The sequence below is a fragment of the Lepidochelys kempii genome, chromosome 2 (genome assembly GCF_965140285.1).
Source record: "Lepidochelys kempii isolate rLepKem1 chromosome 2, rLepKem1.hap1, whole genome shotgun sequence".
Classification (NCBI taxonomy): Eukaryota; Metazoa; Chordata; order Testudines; family Cheloniidae; genus Lepidochelys; species Lepidochelys kempii.
In genome coordinates, this window is record NC_136381.1 from 168,911,276 (window position 1) to 168,930,451 (window position 19,176).

General features: G+C 41.5%; 1 protein-coding gene across 1 annotated transcript in view; it reads right to left on the reverse strand.

The window, feature by feature from the left end:
* ABCA13 (ATP binding cassette subfamily A member 13) overlaps window positions 1-19,176 on the reverse strand; it is a 227,009-nt gene that overhangs the window by 8,993 nt on the left and 198,840 nt on the right. The window contains exons 41-43 of the mRNA XM_073329650.2: window positions 18,052-18,186; window positions 14,181-14,284; window positions 11,426-11,518 (exon numbers count right to left, since the gene is read on the reverse strand). Coding sequence (XP_073185751.2) covers window positions 11,426-11,518; window positions 14,181-14,284; window positions 18,052-18,186 — 332 coding nt within the window. The remainder of the gene's footprint in view (window positions 1-11,425; window positions 11,519-14,180; window positions 14,285-18,051; window positions 18,187-19,176) is intronic.

The following is a 19,176-nucleotide window of genomic DNA, read 5'->3' on the forward strand; positions in this document are numbered from 1 at the left end:
TTAGCGGGTTTTTCATGCAGGTCCCCACATCTGTACCCTAGAGTTCAGAGTGGGGAGGAACCTTGACACCCTCTGAGGCATCTGGCATTGGCCACTGCTAGATAACAGGATACTGGGCTAGATGGATCATTGATTTGGCCCAGCATGACTGTTTTACGTAATAAAATTTACAAACAAATACAAATGTATTTGAAAAGAGAAAAAAATTGAGATAAATGTATCTATTAAAAATTAAAACTGAACTGATGAAACTTTCACTTTCTTAAAAAAAAGCTTAATAACAAATTCAAAACTGGTACCAACTTCTATATGCCATTTCCTTATATGGTTATTCGAAGTGGAACAACCTCAGTGTTGCTGAACAAATACAAAGTCATAAGTAGATTTTATAGCAATTTTTAATATATAAAATCTCCTTCCCATAAGCTATTCATCAGTTATTTCTTTTTGTAATTATCTGTTTTCTTAAGTAACAACAGGAATGTAAAAACAGACAGATTGACACATAATACACAGGTATGGGCCATATATAGTGTATTGGACATATAGTTCATAAGACATGTCCATGTATACACACTCAGAACCTAGATTTTTCAAAACCTAGTGTCACAAGTCCATATTTAGGTCGCTAAATAGGTGGCATGTTTTTTTTTTAAATGCTTTGCTCCCAGCAACTCCCACCACAGTCAACATGAGATGTTGGGCACTTGACACTTATGGGTTTAAGATCCTAAATGTAGGCACCTATTTTTAAAATTTTGATTATTTTATATACAGTATACTCCTAATTATCTAAATAGCAGGGTGGGCATGGATCTTATTCCGATAATTGAGATTTCAGATAATCAAGATGGCAGAAGCTATTCAGTAGAGGGATGGCCTCCCCTGAGCCTGGGGGCTCGTCCCCCTCCTCTTCCTCCTCCTTGCAGTCCTGGCTGGGAGTTTCTGCTCTGCCCATGCTCACTCACTCCCATCAATCCCTGCAGGCGCAAGGTGTGGGGCACAGTAGAGACTCCAGACCAAGACTCTGAATGGAGGATAAGGAAGGGTTTTGGATAAAGGGGAGCATACTGTATATCAAAATCTTGATAACGGTATTAAACATACACATGTATACATACAGTTTGTGTGTGTGTACCTATGTACACCCACACCCATCCCCTGGGCTTGATTCACCACGGTGATACTCTGGTCTTCCACTGGTGGAGTGATGAAGTGGTGGTTCAGACCCTATATATTACAGACCAGGCTACTAGCACAACCTGCTGAGGTTGCCTGATCGTGCTCATTATAAGATCTTGTTTTCAGTTGCTTGTAACTTTGCCAACCTTTAACCATTTGGGCTGAAATTTTTCATGCTTTGTGCTGGCCTCAGACTGAATTTGTTTTGGGGAAATTTCAGCTAAAATGGTTTTGGCCAATGTCAAGAATAAGGCTAGATTAAAATATGTTGTTTTACTCAGGTTGAGAGAGTCCGGCAAATTTTTATAGAAAAGTTGGAAAAGTTGTAGTGGCCCAGATTTGGAGCAGGGACTTGAAATTTGTCAGGGTGTACTTTGTGTCTAGGTGTACTTTTTGCTCTCCCCATGAAGATCCACCTAATTTGGCCAAGTTATAAGCCTGTGAAAAACTGCAGTGTGCACATACTCAGTAGAAACTTAGATTTTAGCCATTAAATACCCCAAAGAGTGAGTGTGTTGGACATGTTCCAGCCCTGGGCTGAGCAGAATGTTCCCTGCGATTACAGATTTGGGCTGCCACCAGCTACGCAGGTCTAGTCACCTGAGCAGAAAGTCTCACTCCTATGGCCTCGTAGTGTGGAGAAGGAAGCTGCCTGATTGGAATGCAGAAGGGACAAGAGCCAGATGTGTGTTGGGGGAGGGTCACAGGGGGAGTAGATTATGAGACGGAACTTGTAGGGGTGGAGACAGGACTGGAGGATGGCAGAGGGAAATTGGGAGTGGCTGAGGAAGGAGGTTGGATTGGGACCTGGAAAGAAAAACAGGTGGAGGGATGATTGCAAGCCAGTAGGTCAGGGAAGACTGTGTTTAGATGAGGAAACAGGGGAAGACTGGGATTGTCTGGAGGAAAAGACTGGATCTGAGACCTAGTAGGGCAGTGGACTGAAGTGAGGGAAACAGATATGAAGAGGAGCCACAATGAGGGGGGAGTACTGGTAATTTTGGCAGAGAGGCTGGAAGAAGGAGCTAGGCAAGAGAAGCACAAATTTGATAAAGAGCTTCTGGAAGCCAGAAGGAATGGGAATATCGGCTGGGAGACATAACTGAGGGTAGAATGAGATTGATCAGATGAGAAGAGGGGACTATGATTGTTTCAGTAAGGGTTGTCTGGAGGGATTAGATTAGGACTTGCTGGGCAAGAAGCCCGGGACTAAGAAGAGAAGCCTGAGGAGTGGAGTTTGGAACTGGAGAGGCAAGGAGAATGGGACTGAGATGAGGAGTCAGGGGCAGGGAAGAGCTAGGACTGGGACAGGGACAGATTGTATCAGATGGGACAGAAGAGGTCATGGTTGGGGAGAATGAACACAAGAGTCTGTGCCCACTAGAGCACACTCCCCTCCAGAGCCTGGAATGGAAACCAAGATTCCCAAGCCTCATGATTCCTCAGGTGTCAGCAAATGTCTATGACACCCACTGGCAAAGTGTCCCATTCCCTCTAGTGCTGGTCTACATAGAGGATGGCAGCTACTACTGCTATCAACTATTTCATTAGCTCACATGGAAGTCTGTACAGTGGAATTAAAGGTTCCAAACCTACTGATGACCTATGTGGATATCAATCTGATGTCAAATGATGGAATTTCTGTTTTCTTCAGTTAGCTTTTTTTTTTTAAAAAAAAAAACCTAGGCTATTACACACACAAAATTATTAAAACATCATCATTAAGGTTGCAAGGCCAAGCACACAAAAGTCAGGGAATGTTAGAAATAAGGCCCTCTATTAACCTTAATAGGGCCCTCTTTTGCAAATGCATTATACTAAAGTCTTTAACAGGACCTGTGCCTCATTCAGTGCTCAGGCAACTTTAATTCAGGCATTTCCTAACTTTCTTGTGCTTGAGTTTGCAACTTAATCATGTTATTTTAATGTAAGGTTTGGTGTTTAATATGTATAAATATAAATAGATAGGGCTCATTCCCAGACTTCAAATGTTTGGGAATTTCTAAAGATACATAATATTTGTAATGAAAAATGTACCTTTTCAGGGAGTGCTAGCTGGACTCCACAGAAAGCTGCTTTCAACCTTAATTCTTCATTGAGAATATATTGAGATAAATATATTACCCATATATGCCTACACACTCAGTGACAATAACCAGTTTGTCAAATGAAAAAAATATTTTGATTTTTCAAGATAATAGGTATAAAAATTGCATTATTCCATGTCATTAATGACATGTTTTATGATTTCTAATAAACACATCATGACTTTATTACCTAATAAATCCCAGGATCCTCCAGTATTGTAACGCTGTTTCCACTCAGCACTGGAATATTCATGAGATTTTTAAATTCAAATCTCTCCTTTCACTCTAAGAAATCCACAAATGCGTTAGAAAGAAAGACGAAAATCTTCCTCATCAACCTAATTTTTTAAATGGTAAAGTGTAACCACTTTGGCAACACATTTTCACTTCAGCTCTGCCATAACAAATGGATTAGTTGTTGGGTAATTTAATCAGCTGGCTTGCTGATATTATTTGTGCACAGACTTGATGTGCATCCAGCACTTGAAAAATGGGTATGGGTATTTCAACTATGAGAAATCTGTCCAGATGGACCCACAATGAAGGAAGATATTCAAAATACTGTTCCTAGAGGATTGGCCAGCTGTATCGAACATAAAAATGCTTCTGTGCAATTTCTTGAAAAACATAAAATATCATGGAGAATGCTGGGGAGAGAGCAGAAATGTAATCAATTCACAATTTAGAGTGACTTATTTGGCAGGAGTCAACTGAAATTAGGTTTTAGCAGCCACGTCTACTAAAGCATGTAGCTCCTGCAAACCATATCTACAAATGAGTTTCCAGCTCACCTCTATGCTCACTCTTTCCAAGTAACAAAGCCTTTCTGGCATTATTCAGAAATTTAGCAGCTGCAATAAGAGATCTTCTAAAGGAACTGGACAATAACTTTAATAGTGGCAATGAGTCTGAGATATTTTAAATCTCTGTCAACATAGACAAATATCATCTTACAAATGGCCCCGAATCTGAACCGGAGATAGACTACCTGCAAGCATAACTCGGACCTTGGATGAACAGTGAACGTATCGGCTGAGAATAGGGAAGAAGGAAAACAGGAAGAGAGACTAGGGCAAATAGGGAAAGCAGTAAAACAGCAGTAGAAATTATCTGAGTCTAGAAATAACCTCTTCTCAGTGTGGAGTTTGAGTTGCTATATTTATGTATGGGTAAAACCCCAAGACATAATAATACTATGGTAAATAAACTAAAAATATGTCTCCTACTGGGTTCTCCTATTATACAGCATTGCCTCGTTTTAGTATGTTAAAATAAGGTTCCAAGAAAGTGTTACAGAATTATGCTTGTCACCAAAACGTATGGCTTTTAAATTGAAATGAACCAATGACATAAAGGTTTGGTTCAGATGCTGACACAATATTCAGATTTATTTGTTTCACTCAACTGTCAGTTAGACCACTATAGCTACACGTGATTTGGGAATATTTATTGTGTAAAAAAAAATTGTAAATATAAAAATATGCATAGCATCAGTAGAACAAACATAAAATACCTTTGTTAATGTTAAATGATAAACTAATTTTATTTAATGGAATTAAATGTTAATGAAAGCCTTTGACAAGGCCCCTCATCAAAGGCTCTTAAGCAAAGTAAGCAGTCATGGGATAAGAGTAACTTATAGTAACTGATTAAAAGATAGGAAACAAAGGGTAGCGTTAAATGCTCAGTTTTCAAAGTGGAGATAGGTAAATGGCGGGGTGCCCCAAGGATCTGTACTGGGACCATCACTGTTCAATATATTCATAAATGATCTGGAAAAAGCGGTAAAGAGTGAGGTGGCAAAATTTGCAGATGATACAAAATTACTCAAGACAGTTAAGTCCAAAGCAGCATGTGAAGAGTTAAAAAGAGATCTCACAAAACTGGGTGACTGGGCAACAAAATGGCAGATGAAATTCAGTGTTGATAAATGCAAAGTAATGCACACTGGAAAACATAATCCCAACTATACATATAAAATGATGGGGTCTAAATTAGTTGTTACCACTCAAGAATGAGACCTTGGAAAAAAGCTGACAGATGTTAGGAACCATTAGGAAAAGGATAGATAATAAGGCAGAAAATATCATAATGCAACTTTATAAAATCCATGGTACTCCCACACCTTGAATATTGCATGCAGTTCAGGTCGTCCCAACTCAGAAAAGACATATTAGAATTAGAAAAGATGCAGAGAAGGACAACAAAAAATATTAGGAGTATAGTATAGCCTCTATATGAGGAGATATTAGAAAGACTGGGACTGTTCATATTAGAAAAGAGACAAGGGGGGATATGATAGATGTCTATAAAATCATGAATGGTGTGGAGAAAGCGAATAAGGAAGTGTTATTTACCCATTCACATAACACAAGAACCAGGGGTCATCAATGAAGTTAATAGGCAGCAGGTTTAAAACAAACATAAGGAAGTATTTCTTCACACAATGCACAGTTGACCTGTGGAACTCATTACCAGGGTGTGTTCTGAAGGCCAAAAGTATAAATAGGTTCAAAAAAGTATTAGATAAATTCATGGAGGATAAGTCCATCACAAGATATTAGCCAAGATAGTAATCCCATGTTCTAGGTGTTCCTAAACCCCTGGCTGTCAGAAGCTGGAACTCAATGAGAGGGGATGGATTACTCAGTATATTGACCTGTTCTGTTCATTCCCTCTCATTGGAAGCATCGAGCACTGTCCACTGTCAGAAGACGGGATACTGGGCTGGATGGCCATTTTTATGTTCTAACATACAATTAATATGGTTTACATGAATTTCCTTTCAGCAGAATTCTTGCTTAAAAATAAACTATAAATAAAAAAGTGTCACCTGTGTAACCAACATACACAAAAATCATTGTTAATTTAAAATTTGTGTGGTTTACATAAATTTCCTTTCAGCATAATCAATCACCAAGCAAATCAATTAATATTATGACTTAGCACAATACACACACTACCAAATAGAATGGGATCCCTCACCTCCGTTACAAACACATTTTCACTTTCAGGATACAACCACACACAATGCACTTATCAAATTCCTCAAAGTAACACTCAAGCATACAATCTTTACTCCAGTCTTAGCGTGACAACAACAACAGCCTTTTCAAGGTAAGGCATAATCTATCAATAGCATACATTAATCATGCAGAAGTCAAAGTTAAGGTTAAGGTTGTACATTTCAGTTGGAAGTGGAAGGGGAATTTTGTTGTAGATGGGAGAAAGGCTGCAGTTGCGTTTGGGCAGTAGAACAGGTTAAATCAAGTTCATTTAGTTGTTAATGTTGCCTTAAGTGATTGTATTGAGTTTTACTGACTCTCTTGACTTGAGTCACCTTAACTGAAAGTTAACTTTGTGTGTACATGTGTGTGCGTGTGTGTAAGGGGTGGGGTTACTTTTTTCCTTCTTTTTGTTTCTGTTTGTATGAAGTGTTACAGTGCTGGTGGACACTGCATTGACAGGATATAGAAGAAACAGGGACACTAAAGGGTGTTGAGTAAGTGGGCATGGGGATGTGGGTAGGCTTCAAGGCCGCAGGAATTGGTGAGTGAAGCAGGCAGTAGGTAGCCTGGGTGGTTGGTAAGGGTAGCAGATTGAGGAGGGAAGTAGTGTTTGGCAGCCGGGCATTTAGGATGCCAGGAAAACAGGAGGCGCACTGCATTTCAAGTGGTAAGGTTTCAGTGGGATTAGTAAGGCTGAAAGGGGGGCAGAGGAGGAGGCTGGGAAGAGGAGGGAGTAATGAATGAACTATAAGAGAAGCGGGGGGGGGCGAGGGGGAGGAAAGGTAAGGAGGGTTCCAGAGGTTGGCTGTGAATATCCGAGGTGGGCGAGCATAGCAGTGGTGTTAAGCAGGGAGTAAGAAAAAACTGCACCAGCTAAATTTCAACGCAGAATGGTCTGAATTGATTTCTCTGGGAAAGTTAGTAACTATTTTTTCCACCAAAATGTAATAGTCCTCTGCAGAATAATTGTGGTATATATTTGGAAACTAAACTCAATCAATCAATCAGCGAGCTGTGAAATAGAGAGGCACTTCACGCCAGCACACCGTATCTGGTCTGTGGGGACCTGGGATGTTAGCGAGGTGACCATGCAGTGGAATAAAGAAACCTGGAATCAGGAGCTGGCTAGGGATATCTGTATGGATTGGAGCTTGGAAACCAAGGAGGGAGGCTGGACAGCGAGAAAGCAGTGAATGGAAGTTCATGGAGGATAATGAAATTCTCATTGGCTTCCCTTCGGGTATATCCCAAGTGTTAAGATGGAGAAGGGGAACAACTTCTATTGCATTTAATTTTTACTTTGCCCATCATATCATTGTACTGGATGCTTGTGCGTGAGGTTCTAAGTTAATGGTGATGGTGGTGGCTTAGCTACAGGAAGCTAAAGACAAAAGTGAGACTGTTGGAGCCAATTTTCCGATCCGGATGATTGTCATAAATATAAAGGGAAGGGTAACCACCTTTTTTTATACAGTGCTATAAAATCCCTCCTGGCCAGACGCAACATCCTGTTACCTGTAAAGGGTTAAGAAGCTCAGCTAACCTGTCTGACACTTGACCCAAAGGACCAATAAGGGGACAAGATACTTTCAAATCTTGGGTCGGGGGGAGGGGGGAGAGGAGAAGGCTTTTTTTGGTGCTCTTTGTTTACGTGTTTGTTCTCTCTTGGGACAGAGAGACCAGACAGAAATCCATCTTCTCCAACCCATCCTAATCCAAGTCTCCAATATTGCAACCAGTATAGGTAAGCCAGGCAAGGCGGATTAGTTTATCTTTTGTTTTATGTGAATTTTCCCTGTGTTAAGAGGGAGGTTTATTCCTGTTTTCTGTAACTTTAAGGTTTTGCCCAGAGGGGGATCCTCTGTGTTTTGAATCTGAATACCCTGTAAAGTATTTTCCACCCTGATTTTACAGAGATTATTTTTACCTTTCTTTTTTTTAATAAAATCCTTCTTTTAAGAACCTGATTGATTTTTACATTCTTCCAAGATCCAGGGGTTTGGGTCATTGATGACTTTTTAACCAATTGGTTAGGATATTATTCTCAAGCCTGCCCAGGAAAGGGTGTGTGTAGGGCTTGGGGGGATATTTTGGGGGGAAGACGTTTCCAAGTGGTCTCTTTCCCTGTTCTTTGTTTAAAATGCTTGGTGGTGGCAGCATACTGTTCAAGGACAAGGCAAAGTTTGTACCTTGGGGAAGTTTTTAACCTAAGTTGGTAAGAATAAGCTTAGGGGGTCTTCCATGTGGGTCCACACATCTGTACCCTAGAGTTCAGAGTGGGGAAGGAACCCTGATAATTATATTGATTCCTGTAGAAAAGTTAGTGACTTTCTCCCTCCTCCCGAAAGAAAGAGAAAGAAAGAGAAGGAAATTCAGTAGCTCTCTGGATAATAAGTGTGGTTAATCTGGAGACCACATTCAATCACTGAACTGTGAGCTAAAGAAATTTTAATCTTCTTTATGTGAAAATCTTAGTGCAGCTTTAACTACGGGCTCACTACAGACACGTCAATGATATTGATAACCAGTGCACATATCACAAAATCCCACATGCATACCATTAAGATTCAATTATTGAAAGAACTGACATGGCAAATAGAAGGAATGCAAATCTGCTGATAATGTAAAATATGCCTGGTGTGCTGTTTTTCCACATAAAAATAATTAATTTTACAAGAATTACTACTATGAATTTGTGTCAGACATACTGTCTTTTGAGAATATGTTCTGCTGGAATCCTGTTTTGGAGAAACTGAAAGCAGTTGTTGATTTGTGAGTGTCCAGAAATCATTAGTATTGGGAGGAACTTCCCGTGCGTCACCTAGTATATTCCCCTGCCTAGTTCTCATTGCCCCCAATTGCCTGATAGATGAATATCTATTTTAGACTTGGATATCTCCAGGGATTGTGAACCCAAAAATTCTCTTTAGAGTTTGTTGTTATTATTAAATGTGCTTACAGTTATAATGCCAGATGCTCAGCTGGTATAAATTAGCATAGCCTCACTGACTCCAATGGAGTTATTTTGATTGGACTCGAAAAAGGCTAATGTAGTGCCCATCTTTAAAAAAGAGAAGGAGGAGGAGGATCTGGGCTACAGCCCAGTCAGCCTCACCTCAGTCCCTGGAAAAATCATGGAGCAGGTCCTCAAGGAATCAATTCTGAAGCACGTAGAGGAGAGGAAACAGATCAGGAACAGTCAGCATGGATTCACCAAGGGTAAGTCATGCCTGAATAATCTAATTGCCTTCTATGACGAGATAACTGGCTCTGTGGATGAGGGGAAAGCAGTGGACGTGTTATTCCTTGACTTTAGCAAAGCTTTTGATACTGTCTCCCACAGTATTCTTGCCAGCAAGTTAAAGAAGTATGGGCTGGATTAATGGACTATAAGGTGGATAGAAAGCTGGCTAGATCATTGGGCTCAACAGTGATTAATGGCTCCATGTCTAGTTGGCAGCTGGTATCAAGCAGAGTGCCCCAAGGGTCGGTCCTGGGGCCGGTTTTGTTCAATATCTTCATTAAGGATCTGGAGGATGGAGTGGATTGCACCCTCAACAAGTTTGCAGATGACACTAAACCGGGAGGAGCGGTAGATATTCTGGAGGGTAGGGATAGGATACAGAGGGACCTAGACAAATTAGAGGATTGGGCCAAAAGAAATCTGATGAGGTTCAACAAGGACAAGTGCAGAGTCCTGCACTAGGGAGGGAAGAATCCCATGCACTGCTACACACTAGAGACCAAATGGCTAGGCAGCAGCTCTGCAGAAAAGGACTGAGGGCGAGAAGCTGGATATGAGTCAACAGTGTGCCCTTGTTGCGAGAAGACTAATGACATTTTGGGCTGTATAAGTAGGAGTATTGCCAGCAGATCGAGGGACAAGATTGTTCCCCTCTATTCAACATTGGTGAGGCCTCATCTGGAGTGCTGTGTCCAGTTTTGAGCCCCACACTACAAGAAGGATGTGAAAAAATTGGAAAGAGTCCAGCGGAGGGCAACAAAAATGATTAGGGGACTGGAACATGTGACTTATGAGGAGAGGCTGAGGGAACTGGGATTGTTTAGTCTGCGGAAGAGAAGAATGAGGGGGGATTTGATAGCAGCTTTCAACTATCTGAAAGGGGGCTCCAAAGAGGACAGATCTAGACTATTCTCAGTGGTAGCAGATGACAGAACGAAGAGTAATGGTCTCAAGTTGCAGTGGGGGAGGTTTAGGTTGGATATTAGGAAAAACTTTTTCACTGGAAGGGTGGTGAAGCACTGGAATGCGTTACCTAGGGAGGTGGTGGAATCTCCTTCCTTTGAGGTTTTTAAGGTCAGGCTTGACAAAGCCCTGGCTGGGATGATTTAGTTGGGGATTGGTTCTGCTTTGAGCAGGGTGTTGGACTAGATGACCCTGAGGTCCCTTCCAACCCTGATATTCTATGATTTACACCAGCTGAGAAACTGACCCACAAAGTCTATTCTAACATTTAATCTAAGTTTTCAAAGCTGAAGTTTAACTCACTACTTCTTGCCCTGTTTTTCTATTGGTAATGTGCACCGGTCCTCTTTATAACATACCCACTTACCTAGATTATGTTTCACTTCAGAGCACATACAAAGCAGAATTGAGTGTGCTCAGTCCATGAGAAGGAAAGAGAAGAACATTATTTATAAATAGAGAGCCTGATTCTCAGGACATACAATTACCATTGAGGTCAGCTCAAGAGGGTATTAGGTGAGAGGGATAGCTAATTTGAGGGCCCAGAAAGCATTTGTTTCGTGGGTACTGTTCTGGTACATGCTTATTTCTATGAGCAGAGAGGCATGTGATGAACGTAAGGCTTTTTTTTTATGAATCCAGCAAAATGTCAAACTGCACACAATCCATTTCTCAGGTTGGGTGCAATAGAAACTTGATTTAGATACAGCTTTTTGTCTTTCAAATACCAATACATATCATAGAGTATTTTAGCAATGTCATTCATACATCCATTTAGTTTGCTAATATCTTAAATGCTTCTCTTTTAACTTCAGTAATGGTACGTAAGGGAAAACTGTTCTGCAGTTGTAAGTATTTATACCCTGCTGGCACTATTAAAATGTCTAGCTAAATCTCTGCCTGAATTTAGCAGCAGTAGTTTAGATGTCAACAGATAATACCTGTTTTTAATATGCTGGGGAGAACCAAGACACCTGAAACTGCCATCGACCATAATAGCAAGCCGAGTGCAGAGGGCTTCACACTCTTCCATACTAGAGGAAAAATGGTGAAAAGAGCAATAATTAGAACAGATGAAAGTTATTTATGACAAACTTTAATTAAAATTTGAACGAATCTGGATGGCAGAGAAGATGGGATACGGAACCTTTCACTTCTAGGTCAATGGTTCAAATGCATCACTAGTCAGTAGAGACCAAAAGTTATTACAATATGACAGCTGGTGGAGTCCTATAAAAATGAATTCATGTTTTCAGTCTGTTTCTAAGTGGACAATTTTGGCCATGTTACAAAAGCCATACTACTACAGGCACTAATTGACTACCTTATTTGCACTCTCAGCAGAGATGCTAAGGACTGGGCTATCAGCACAATGTTCTCTAACATGCGTAGTGGAGGTCGCTCCAAATTAGGGTTGGAACGTTTGGCAGGGCAGCTTTGTAAAACTACACGGCTTCTTTTGCTTCGTGCTGGTCCTTGTGAAGTGAAATACTAAGTATTATTATGGGCTACAGAGTAGAGACCACAAAATGACCCAAACAAAAATGAATTTAGGATATAGCACCAAAGTTCTAAAAGATGCACCATGCTGTATTTGAATGCTTCAAATAATAATGAATTATCAGGACTTACAAATATTAGAGCAAAAGCTCTATCCTCAGATGGAATTGCTTGGGAAAGCACTGTTGAGGTACTCCCATGAGAGGAGCTCATTCACAAGGGGGCACGGAGGCAGGGACAGATAGGGTTTGGGTAAACCATAGCTCCGCCCCTGTTACATGAGGGGAGTATGTTACAGTCCATAAAGATACTTTGTAGATAGCTTTCCCCACAGCACAGGCAGGAAGCTAGCTCCAAGAGGCATTCTCTGAGGTACAATGCCTCCCAATGCTACCTCTGGGGTGATGCCCCCAAACGAGATCATGGTTAAATACCACAATCCAGCCCTATGGGAAAATTAATACAACCTCCAAAAACAGAAGTACTCTCCAAAATTTAAGCCCACTAACTTCAAAGACTAAATTTTCAGAGGGTCCCTTAAAAAGCAGCCATATATTTTATATGTACATTTGTTGATGCACAAAAAACTGCATTTACAAACACAAATTCATTTCCCATTTAAGAAGTCCTTTGAAAAATCTGGCCTCCAACATCAAATGTTGCCCACATGCAACCGGTCGCAGCAATGTGCTATTAATTAGAATTGGAATCCATGTACACTACCACTATTAATTTTTACTACTCTAGCTTAAAATCATTCATTCATGGAGCTGAATGAATGATTATCAATACTTTATTTGAGGAGTTTATTTTCTTTTCCTGCTCACAACATATCTTTGCGTTGATCACTATTATCCTCAGTTTGTTGTTTGAAAATGATGGTTTTATTCTGTGGTTTGAAAATCAAGCTGTGCCGTTTACCGGTGACAATTTACCTAAAATCACGTTTGTGTTCCCTAGCTGGATGATTAGTCTAGCAATTTGGATACAAACATTCACGTATGTGAATTTAAAAATTCAGTTTCCATGAATACCGAAACAACTTTTAAATTCATTTTCTGTGAGCCTCAAGCATTTGCACATTGAACATTCACAGCAAGAAAACGTCCTGAACACATCTGAAGCAACTTTCATTTAAAATATCTAACAAATCTTCTGTTGTGGCATTTTATTGATTCATTTACTAATTCAGGATTTAATTTGATCAAAACATTAATTCAGTGTTTTGATTAATTAGTTCTGCCCCTTCTAGGCATTCTTTCATAATTACACAGATAGAGATTTCTATCTGCGAATCAGATTGCTCCCTCACTTTAAGCCATTTATATATAATTATACTTACTATGTAGCATGCCCTGCAGGGAACATGCAATTTATTCAAGTTACTGTAGATGCTACAAAACAGTTTCAATGTCTCCTCCATTAAACTGACAAAATAGAGAGTATATTAGGGAGGATTCACAAGATGTTTGGAGCCATGTTGGGGATCGCAAAGAACCACGGAATCCCAGGGGGGTACAGTCATTTCCAGTGCAGGAAGTGCAGAAAGATGGTGTATGCTGGACAAGGCTTAAGTTTTCATATAGTATTTCCTGAAGCCCCGAGATTTGGGGCTTCAGCACCACAGGGCGCGCCGGGGCTCCAGCCCTGTGCATTTGAAAATATTTACCAGCGCTCTACTCTGGGCAGATGTGGTTGAACTTAAAACCTGATACTGGAACATCCTTTAAGCTGAGGCAGCATGCTTCCCCACTCCAATGCCAACCACCATTTCTGGTCAGTCCAGAGAAGGGAAATGGCCATGGACCTCTCCTCCTTGTCCCCTTTGGTGATGGCTAGTTCCTTGGGGGATGGTTGGAGAGGCTTAAAAGGAACAGCTCTAGTACCCCAGGGAACATAGGGATTGTACTAGTGGTTGATCCTTGAATGGGGAGAGCAAGGGAAGTGGAAAGGTCATTATCTCCTCCCTATCTCAGAGTGCCCATCAAGCCATAATGTAGCCCTTAACACCTAAATTTTGGCAAATTCAGATTTCGTGGATGAGAAAGAGCTGCCATAATATAGCAAGAGACCTTAGCACTTTTCATCCTGAACACAAATATCAATTTCTCTCTTTCAGAGGTGCGTGCCTCAGAACTCAATTTGAGCAAGTGATTAGACAAAGAGAGGATGTTAGCCAATGTGATAATATTGCACCTGTGGGATGTGAGCACAGCAGCACAGCCATCCTGAACTTCCTTCATGATGGCTTTCCAGAGGTACCGCTTGGAACAGGGATCCATTCCAGAACTGGGTTCATCCTACAGAAACAAATGCATCAGTTAACAATGGAAGTAGAGGAGAGAGAGAAAGAATTTGGATGACGATGCAATTAGGGCCTGATGCTCTTCAGATGGTCTATTTGCATGCAGGCGAAGGGAGGTCTCTGACTTGGGATTAGCAAAGTTTCTCTGTTTTGGTGGGGGGGGGGGTTGGTGGGGATGCAGTGTTTGCTGCTCCTCCCTGCCTAGAATTTGTGGATCTGCCAGAGGCACGGGCTAACAAATTAGAGTTCCTGTATCTCCATGCTGTCTCCCCTGCACAATCACACATAGCTCCTCAGCGCTCTATGGGAGCACAGCTTCCTTCCTGCAGGTTCCCTATGCTATGCTTTCCCTCAAGGGGCATTCCAATCTGTGGTGGGGGGAACCATGTGACCACATACTGACCAAGGCAGCATTGCCTTGCTCCATAATATCCCTTAGGGTTTGAGGGAAGACAAAATGCAGAGGCCAGCCATCGCCCCAGCCTGTCCCATTCATAGTCCAACACTTCCAAAAGCTGGGGAAACTGAATCTCCTGGAGCAGTCATGCAGGGCCTCTGTGGAAAAGGAAGTGCAGCAGCAGAGATTGCACTTCCCCTTTCTGCATCCTCTGCGCCTGATAAGATGGGTTTTTATACCTTTTGCTGATGGAAGTGGAAGATACCACTTGGCCCTTATTCTTTAAAGCCCATCCGCTCCACTTTTGTAGTGACAGAGAAGACAGCCCTTTCAGTGGTTCCACTGAATGCAGGGTGTCATGAGAGTGGCATTGGCTATCAGTACCAATGGTGTGGGGCTGGTTTGTTTTCAGGAAGGAATCCTAGCTGAGACTTGTAAGCAAGAAATACAGGAAGTTGCAGCATGCTGCTCTAACTCCAATTTTGGTGCTTAGACACAAATGACACAAGGAGAGAGTGAGTCCATCTCAGTCTCTCTTATATTTCCTTTGTCGGCTCTCCAGGGATGGCAAGAGTAAAAGGCATTACAAAACAAAAACAAAACAAAACCCAAAAACTTCACTTCTTATTTAGGTGATAAAAATATATGACTCTAAACATTAACAAGGAGCAGATCTGTTGGGTAAATTGGTTCTATTTTTAACATTGTCTCACTTTAATAGAGAAAACACTTCACATGGTATTACTTCTGTTCCCTAATTATGGATCCTTCATAAATAAAACCCTCTATAAATCCTTTATAAGTAATCCTTCCCAAAACACTTATAATATGTATAAAACTTTTAGAGCATTCGAGTTATTTAAAAATGTGTTTTTCTTCTCAAACTACATATGTGAGGATGCATCTTTCACAGCAAGAGGCAAATTGAAATGGGTGCCTCCAGTCGTAGATTGTCCTAAAGAGATTTCATAATAGTTGGAGTACCTTCTGAGAGTAGGGGAAGCGGTGACTTAAGAAGATAGCCTTCCCCTTTTGCCAAGTCATTCAAGATCAGTTTGAGCTCAAAAAATGTAAGTAAAACCATCCAACACATAAGTGGATTAGTGCTATGAAATTAGAGGAAGCAAAGTATCCCTGGTCTTATGAACATTTGCAGATTCAGAGGGACAGCTCCGTAAGTGAACTAATCTAGTTTAACCAATTCTGTACTCACTTTGGGGAGACACTTGTGGGATTGATGTTTTATCCTTTTACTCTGGGGAGTATACTCCCACCCAGTGGCATTTCTGATGAGATTTGTTTATTTAATTATTCCCCTCCCTCCCAAGCATAGAAAGGGGAATTGGAGAGGACTTTTGTTTCCTCTAGTGGAATTCTTACACCATATGATGGGTTCAGTATAAGATAAGAAAAGAGAGAAGGTACCCATCTTTCTCTGGCCACCGCTTCCAGCAGCTCCCATTGGCCTGGAGTAGTGAACCGTGGCCACTCGGAGCCGCGATCGGCTGAACCTGTGGACGCAGCAAGTAAACAAACCGGCCCAGCCCGCCATGGGCTTTCCCTGCACAAGCGGCGGAACAAGTTTGGGAACCACTGAACTACCGCAATGGGAGAACTCTTCCCACTGATGTAGATAGTATCTACACTGAAGTGCTACAGTGGTTTAAGTGTAGACATACCCTCCATCTTTCTTGTCTCTTCTCAATTTCTTTGTGTCCTGCCTTCTCTCTCTCTTCCCTGCCCCTCACCACACTCCTACCCAAAACATAACTCAGCTAAAGTCAGTAGGTGGGCTCACACACGCCTTTTGTCTTAGGTGGGGTTTTTGTTTACAGTTATACCAGGGGTTCTCAAACTGGAGGTCGGGACCCCTCAGGGGGTTGTGAGGTGAGTACATTGGGGGGGGGGGGTCATGAGCTGTCAACCTCCATCCCAAATCCCACTTTGCCTCCAGCATTTATAATGGTGTTAAATATATAAAAAAGTGTTTTAATTTATAAGGGGGGGGGGGGGGAGCGTACTCAGAGGCTTGCTATGTGAAAGGGGTCACCAGTAAAAAAGTTTCAGAGCCACTGAGTTATACTAATTGAAGGGTGAGCTCATGCGTATCAATCTGAATCCCATTGCAAAGTTCTACCCAGCTCATAAGAATACTAAAGAATGCATTACCATGATTGAAAAAACTACTGGTACCACTGTCATTAAAATAAAATAATCCCTATTGCTCAAGATGCCACATGGAATCATATCCTTGTAAAGGGCTACACTCACTGTAGGTGTGCCTCCTTGTGGCTAGGTCTTGGCATTAGCTTTTGCTCCATATTGTGCCCCCTGTCGTTGGTTGCTTGTGCTGTGGGCTCTCTCTCTCTCCACAACTCAAAGCCAGGTCACAAAACAGACCCTCACTTCCGGGGTATCTAATTCACTCTGACAGGGTGCCCGGATGCCACCTCAGACAGTCTTCTGTTCCACCTCTAGGTCCTGTGCCACTTCCTAGCAGCTAATAGGGGAAACCAGGCCTGTCTGTAACTTGGGTTCCAGACCAGAGATTCTGTGACTAGCAATTCAGGTCTGTCCAGTCTCAGTTGTTGTTTCACTGGACTCCTTCCTACCCAACCTCTCTATCTGCCACCAGAGCTTCCCCTGCTCTCTGTGGCTACTTCCTCCCCATCAGCCTCTTGTCAGATTCTCTAGGATGCCCGGTTTTACTGTCCCCCTGGCCTTCCTCCTTGTCCTTGGCTCCATTTCCCTTTAGAGTGTGACTGCAGGCTCCTTCCCTGCAATTCCTGCAGTTCTCCCTTCCTGGGCTTTATAACCCTACCCCAGCTCTACCCCCAACTGGGCTTCATCTGCAAGTATGATGTTTATTAATCCCTGCCTTCCCTCCAAGTGCAGCATATAAGGTTAATTGGCCCCTTCTGGCTCACCTTAACCCTTTCAGGACTTGTGTGGGGTGAGCACCCCATTACAATCCTATTTTTTGTTTTTTGATTTTCTTACATTGTGCAGAAATGTAGGCAAAAAATATACTATACTTTGTAATACATTGAACAGTAAATTCTATTTCTCTTGTTCTATGAATCAAAGAAATCTCGGTCTAAAAAATACATATCCAAGCAGCAGCAGGAATGTAGCGCTTGTACTACTGACAGCCTAGGAAACCCAGCTGCAACTAGGGAATGTTGGAGCACAAATTAAAACAAGTTTATTCTGGGAGCTGAAAATGACAACTGCTCTGCTTCTGTGTCACTTATTCCCTGGAGGCAATTTGGAAGCTGCACTATGTTTTCATGCATCAGACAGGAAAATAAAATAATTAAGTACGTTAACACTTCCAAAGCAATAATAATGTTCACTCTACTCACCAGTAAAAGTATTTGGGGTTTGCCAATTAAAGCCAAAGCTGTTGAAAGCTTCCTCTTTGTGCCACCACTATATGTCCTCACCAGTTTGTTAATATGGGTGTCAAGGTGCAATCGGCTAACAAGGTCCCCAGCTACCTGAAATCAAGAAATGGCAAGCTTGGTCAGACTTGTATATTCAATAGAACAGTGGCTTTCAACCCTTTTTCATTTGCGGACCCCTAAAAACTGTGAATGGAGATGTGGAAATCTTTCCTTTGGAAATCTTAGACATAGTGTGTGGATCACAGGTTGAAAACCACTGTTCTACGGCAACAACCTTTCACAGACCCCTTACACATCGTCTGCAGACCCCCAGGGTTCCACAGACCATGGGCTGAAAACCACTGCAATAGAGTCTGCACTAGTATGGAATCTTTTTTTTTTCTGGCTGAGCATATTAAAAACGAACACAAAGTATTTCCATTTTTCTCATCTGACACATGCTGTTACTTTTAAGTCCTGGAAGAAGGCGCTCTGGAATCTGTCAGGCAAAATGTTGAGAATAAAAGGCTGCAGCTAGGGGACCCCCAAGGACAAGAAAATTTGGCTTTGTCAACTCTTGTAACAGTCATTTGCATTCATTTTGGGTTGTTGAGTCAATAATTTAAAATGCTCCTCATTCCAACTAGTTTCTGTAATATCTATCTGATCAAACACATTTCTCAAGTGCTAGAGAATCTGAGAGAATGAAATAATAGGTCAGACAAAAAGATGGGATCAGCAGAAAGGCAATCACATGAATAATGGGTTCAGCCATTCTAAATGAGTGAGTTAAACAAGACACAGGGCTAACTTGATAACATCTCCACTTGCAGGCTCTGAGCTGGTAAAGGAGAACGGCAAGTGTGACAATCAGGGTCCACATACCCCTGCAGAGAACAGGGGGTCTGAACCCTAGAGAATAAGCAACTGAATTAAGTAGCTGTATACAACGTTATTGTGCATAAACTTACATCAGATAAGGTCTTTTATGAAAGCTTGTTCTGAGCTTGATGGTCATTAGGAGATTTGTATGTAGGGGATGGCTATGAACGTATGCACATATATGTGCATAGAACACTGTAATTGTAACTGTGGTGCAACTAC